This window comes from Acinonyx jubatus, chromosome B3, assembly GCF_027475565.1.
Source record: "Acinonyx jubatus isolate Ajub_Pintada_27869175 chromosome B3, VMU_Ajub_asm_v1.0, whole genome shotgun sequence".
Lineage (NCBI taxonomy): Eukaryota > Metazoa > Chordata > Mammalia > Carnivora > Felidae > Acinonyx > Acinonyx jubatus.
In genome coordinates this window covers 142207331-142213330 of record NC_069386.1, presented here as the reverse complement: position 1 = coordinate 142213330, position 6000 = coordinate 142207331, and the positions used below count along the sequence as shown (strand labels likewise).

The window sequence follows — 6000 nt, the reverse complement described above, 5'->3', positions numbered from 1 at the left end:
GATCAGAGGAGAGACTGTAGCTTCCCTCCTCCCTGGTAGTTGCCCACGTGGTTGGAAGCAGGGCCAGGCTGGCTGAGGCTCAAGAAGGAGCAAAAATGGCACCAAGCACAGCCCCCGTCCCCAGTTCTTATCTCAGGCCCCCAAGCTGGGTGTGAGGGGAAGCTGTTAAATTAAATTAAGTTCCAAGGTTTCACTCTGCAGGCTGGGGCATTGTGATTTCTGACTCAAGACCCCGCGGCTTAAAGTCACCATAAGCTGTGCACATTTCAGGGAACTGGGCATAAGGCTCTGCTTAGTCTGACTTGCTGTGCTGTGAAGACCAGAACCTCCCCCCCCCCCCCCCCCGGAGCCCAAGCAGGAGTTTATTGTAAGGATACTGCTACAGGCTCAATGTTTGTGTCCCCAAAACGCTTATGCTGAAATCCTAACCCCCAATGTGATATGTTAGGAGGTGGGGCCCTAGGGAGGTGATTAGGTCATGAGGGTCGAGCCTCCACTAATGGGACTATTGTCTTGTAGGAGGGCAAGGAGCTACCTCTTTCTACCACGTGAGAATACAGCAAGACAGCCCTCTATAAACAGGAATAGGGCAACTCACTCAGAACCTGATTGTGCCGGCACCCTGACCTGAGACTTGGAGCCTCCAGAACCGTTTATAAGCCACTCAGTCTACGGTATTTTGTGATGGCAGACAGAAATGATTAAGACATATACAGCGAACCTCAAGGGTGCCCAAAGACACTGGGATTCCTTGGTCTGGGGGACCCAAGACTGCTCGATCCATCACCTGGTCACAGAGTCCCCAGTTTCTGAAAAAGGAGCTCCAATGCATACCAGCTACCAACGTGAGCATTTACTATGAGCCAGGCACTGTTCAAAGTGCTCTACGGGGGTTAACTCATTAAAATTGTTTTTTAAGACACAGACAGAGAACGCGAGCAGGGGAGAGGGGCAGAGGGAGAGAGAGAGAGAGAGAGAGAAAGAAAATCTCAAGTAGTCTTCATGCCCAGTGTGGAGCCCGACACAGGGCTTAATCCCACAAAAGTGAGATCATGACCTGAACTGAAATTGAATCAGACACTTAACTGACTGAGCCATGCAGGTGCCCCTTGTTTAATCCTTTCAGAGACTCACTGAAATACTGGGTAGGTCTTATTGTTATTCTTGTACTTCTGAGGGAACTGAGGCACAAAGATTTCTAGTTTTCTGAGAAGTGAGTAAGACCCATAAGTACTCACTGTCTCAAGTACTAACGAAAACTACAGGGTGAATCTGAGACCTGATTCAGCCTGGGGGACTTAGGCAAAGCTGTCCTGGAATGGGCAATGCTGAAATGGCTTTAGGTTGAGCAGACAAAATGAAGGTCGTCCAGGAGGAGCATCCAAGGTAGATGTCTTGGTAAGTGCAAAGGCCCTGAGGCAGGAGGGGGGCAGAATCAGTTGAGGGGCAGCAAGGTCAGTGAGACTGGAGTCAGAGAGTAAAGAGAGTAAGAATAGGGGTAGAGGGTGGAGCAGGGCCAGACAGCCTGCTGAGTCTGGAGACCAAAGAATACACAGTCCAAATAGGGACCCTAGGGGAATGGATACTGTTATACTTCCACTGGGACAAAGACAAAGAATGGTGACTGTCCCAGACAAATTCAACCTCATCACCCTACTTAAAAGCCAAGGTAGAGGAACCTAGGTGGCTGGGTCAGTTAAGCGTCTGCTTCCCTCTTAAAAAACAAAAAACAAAAAACAAAACAAAAAAAAAAACCAAGGTAAAGAATTTGGTCTTTAGCTTAAAACCAGTGGGAAACCTTTGGGTTTGAGCCAGGTGGTCTGCTCAGTCCCACCTCCTCCCTTATGATTTGTACGTTGAAGCATCATACATATGAAGTGCACAAATATTTAGAACGCGGTTTAATTTATATGTATGTATAGATCTGTGTTACAAGATGGGTCTGGTCAAGACACAAAATGTTCCTAGCCTCCGGTTCATAACGTCTACTCTGAACTCTAACACCAAAAGATGGTTTTTGCCTGACTTTTAAAAATTAAGGGACCGGGTTCCTAGGTGGTTCAGTCCATTGAGCAGCCAACTCTTGATTCTGGCTCAGGTCATGATCCCAGGGTCCTCAGATCAAGCCCCGAGGCCAGCTCTGCGCTGGGTGTGTAGCCTGCTTAGGATTCTCTCTCCCTCTCTGCCGCTCCCCTGCTCGCACACTCTCTCAAAAAATTAAATAAAGGTGTAACATATACAGTGATGCGTACGGTTTGAAGAATGTTACTTATATGTAGTGCTGTATAACCAACACCTCAATATAATTACAGAACACTTCCAGCAGCCAGGATGGCTCCCTCCTACCCCTTTGCAGTCAATACTTCCTCCACAGGGGTAGCCACGATTCTGATTTGTCTCCCCAGATTAGTTTTGCCTTCAGTTTTGCGCCTTCACAGCTCTACCTGCTCTACCTCCGTGCCCCGGATCCACCTAAGCCCCCACCCACTTCCTGGGGTCAGGGTTCCCACGGCCCTGCACCCTCGCTCCGGCTCTCACCCAGCCCGTGGCCTCAGTGCCCTCGCACGAGCTCCAGGCGGCCCCTGCTGTCCTGACGCCAAGGGTCTGTTTGGGTGGGGGAATTCTCCATCACCTTCCTTCCGCCAGCCACCCAAATGCACCAACAATCTCAGGGAAGCAGAGACTCTCCCGGGACACCCAGCCTGGAGGCAGCCGGCCGCCTCCTACCCAAGTGTCAGGCTAAGACATTTGTTTGCGGTTGGGGTAGGCTGGACGGCGGAATCTGAAGTGGCCACTGCGGGGGCACCACGAATTCACGAGGTGCAGGGTGGCCCGTTGGGTCGCCGCTCTGCAGGGGCCTCCGCCCAGTCCGGGCCGCGCGGGCTCGCGTTCAAGTCAGGCAGGCCCCCGCTTTCCAGGGCCGCTCCGAGCCCGGCCGCGCCCAGGTTTTAAACCAGCGGGTCACTCCGCCGAAGCCCCCTCCTCCCCAGCAAGCAAGGGGTTTCCCCTTCGGGGCCCGAGACGCGCGCGTGCGCGAGCGCAGACCCCGCACACCCGGGACCCGTCCACGAAGCGCTGGCGCACGCCCCCCGGGCGCCGTCGGCGCACGCGCGGGCGCGCAATCTCGGCGGCGCACTGGCTCGGCGCTCGCCCCGCCCCCGCCGCCTGGCCTTCCCAGCATCCCGGCCGCCCTACGGCAAGCGGCGAGGTCCCATCCCGCCGGGAGCCGGAGCCGGGAGCCGGGAGCGCAGGGGCGGGGCGGCGCGCTGAGGTCAGCGCGGCGGCGGCCGGCCCCGCCGTGGTTGGCTGCGCCCGCGCTGGCCGCGCCCTGGTTGGCTGCGGGCCGCGGGGCTGGGCCGCCGGGTCGGGGCTGGGGTCGGGGCTCGGGCGCCGGCCGGGCTTGCGCTGCGCTCCGCTCCGCGGCGCTCCAGGTCGGCGGACGGCGGCGAAGGCGAGGAGGGCGCGGCCGCGGGCGGGGCTGAAGGGCGCGCGGCGGGCGGCAGGGCGAGGCGAGGGCGGGCCGCGGCGGGCGGGGCGGGCGGCGGCGCCGAGGGGAGGAGACCGGCCCATGGACCCGCGGGGCCCGGCGCCCCAGACGCTGCGCCGCCGGGACCGAGCCCAAGATGTCGGCCTAGGCCGGGGCGCGACGACGCGGACGGGGCGGCAACGAGGCGCCACTGCTGCCGGGACTCGCGGCTACCGGGCCCCCGAGGGCTCGCCCTGACGGACTGGCCGAGCGGGCAGCGAGAGTCCGGCGCGTTGGGAGCGGGCCGCGCGGCACCATGTCGGCCAAGGTGCGGCTCAAGAAGCTGGAGCAGCTGCTCCTGGACGGGCCCTGGCGCAACGAGAGCGCCCTGAGTGTGGAGACGCTGCTCGACGTGCTCGTCTGTCTGTACACCGAGTGCAGCCACTCGGCCCTGCGGCGCGACAAGTATGTGGCCGAGTTCCTCGAGTGGGGTAAGTGCGCGCGGGGCTCCGGCCTGCCCTTCCGCCCCTCCGACCCCGGCCCGCTCCTCCTCCCCGCCCTCGGGCTTCCGCTCTGGCCTCTCCAAGCCCCCAGCCCCGCCGCCCCCTTCCTCTAAGGCCGCTCCTCGCGCCCTCGCCCCTCAGCGGCTGGCGATCCCCTCCCTGCCCTCCTCCTCGGCCCTGGCGCACCCGCGTTCGGCCGTCCCGCCCCCTCATCCTGCCCCTGGGAGCCACATCCTCCGTTCCCACCCCCACTCGCTCCCCGCCGCCGGCCATCGCCCGGGCCGCTTCCTAGATCCACCCTCCGAGTCTGGATATCATTTCCTGCAGCACTCCCCGGGAAATCCGCCCCCGCCCCTCGCTCTGGGGTCCGGAGTCGGCGTGGAGGCCCCCCCCTCGCCCCCGCACGCCCTGCTGGCTTGCGGGGGCAGCCGCGCGTGATTTTTGCGTCTGCCTCCTACACCGCCCGGTGGGCCCCCCTACTCGCGTGTGCATTTCCGGGGAGACCAATTTTAAGGGTGACAGCCAGCCTACACCCCCTTGACGTCCAGGGCCTGAACACCCTTTACTGTGGCACCTCCAAGGGAGTTTTCAGGTTAAAAGCCTTATTTTGCGAGAGCAAATTGATTTTTTTTTTTCATCGTAATTGTGCTAGATTCTTGTAATATGTTGGGCGTAGCTGCAACTGTCAGTATACGGAAGACGTTTAAAAACTTTCTTCCTCAGATCTCTGCGTGCTTTCTGTAGTTTATTCAAGGATCTATAGGACTGTGATCATTAATCAAATAACGTACTTAGCTTTAGTAGGATAAACGTTCGATTAGGCCGTTTGACGATCATAAGAATCCCGAAGATAGCTACAAGCGTCAAGTAAAACCCTTTCACTTCCTCTCTAACGTGGACATCCTGTCAAGACCCTCAGACTCCCCTGGAACGACCTGGTAGGAAGATGCACAGTGCTCACGTTCAGGGCAGACCATGCAGACCCTCCCCTTGGGTCACTTGCGTCATTGGGTTGGGGCTGTGCAGTTTGAGCCGGTGATTTCTAATCTTTGGGCCTGACGAAGCTGATAGTTACGTGAAGAAACAAATGTGTTCTCAGGTGAGGCCTCCTACTCTGCCAGAATGGCAACTGGAATTTGGGGTTTTGTTTACTCACAGTACTCAAGTTGAGATATTCTCTAGACGGCTTCTGTGTTTTGCCCTATAGTGAAATGATGTTTTGTGAGAGCAGAGGCAGAAAGGAGGTCCAGAGCCCCAAGACAGCCCCTTATGCGTTATTTCGGTGGGGACCACCATTCTTGGTTATTTACAACATCAGTGAAATGAGAGTATTTACTTTCCGGGGTCCTTTGTCAGTGACCTGGTTTCCAACCAAATAACTCACTTTCACAGTCTGGCGCTTGGTACATCTGAGCCTTCTGAATATTGTATTTGCCTTGCCTTTCTGAGGCATTGGATCTTGACATCCAGACAGACCGACCGTCAGGTCGACTCGGTGCCGGTGTGTGAGTAAAAGTGGGACTGAAAGAAGGAAGCAGAGGGAGGGCAGTGCTAGTGGTACTGTGTGCTGCAGCTGGCCTCTGGCCTGCGAGCTGAGTAGCGCCCCTGTGGGGCTTCGTCTGAGAGCTGGACAGCCTATACATCCGGGGTTCTTGCGTAGTCTGCACACCACCCGACAGTACCAGCCCCTCCGAGAGCTGGTGGGCTTCGCACGAGCAGGCTCTTCTCAGCATGTGGGGAGGTCTTATGAGATTTGACCTTTCCAAATCTGGACAGAAGCTGTGTGCTAGAGTTTAGAAATATTTTCAAAATTGGATTCTGGCTCTTTGGAAATTATGATTGCAAATAAACTACATCGTCCTAACAACTCAGCTTGCACAGAAGTGTAAAGCTTAAATTACAGGGAAGAAAAATGGTCTTAATTTTAAGGTGGCATTTTAATGAGTTATTAATACTACTAAACACTACTTCTAGAATAGAAGTATTGAATTTCATGCACGTTAATATCATACACCATTGTAACTCTACAGA

The 6000-nt window shown here is 56.6% G+C and overlaps 1 protein-coding gene across 1 annotated transcript in view; it reads left to right on the top strand.

Moving 5' to 3' along the window:
• Positions 1–3398: 3398 nt before the first annotated feature.
• CDC42BPB (CDC42 binding protein kinase beta) overlaps positions 3399–6000 on the top strand; it is a 102053-nt gene continuing 99451 nt past the window's right edge. The window contains 1 exon segment of the mRNA XM_027066685.2: positions 3399–3957. Within this exon segment, the coding sequence (XP_026922486.1) occupies positions 3783–3957 (175 nt within the window). The 5' untranslated portion in view covers positions 3399–3782.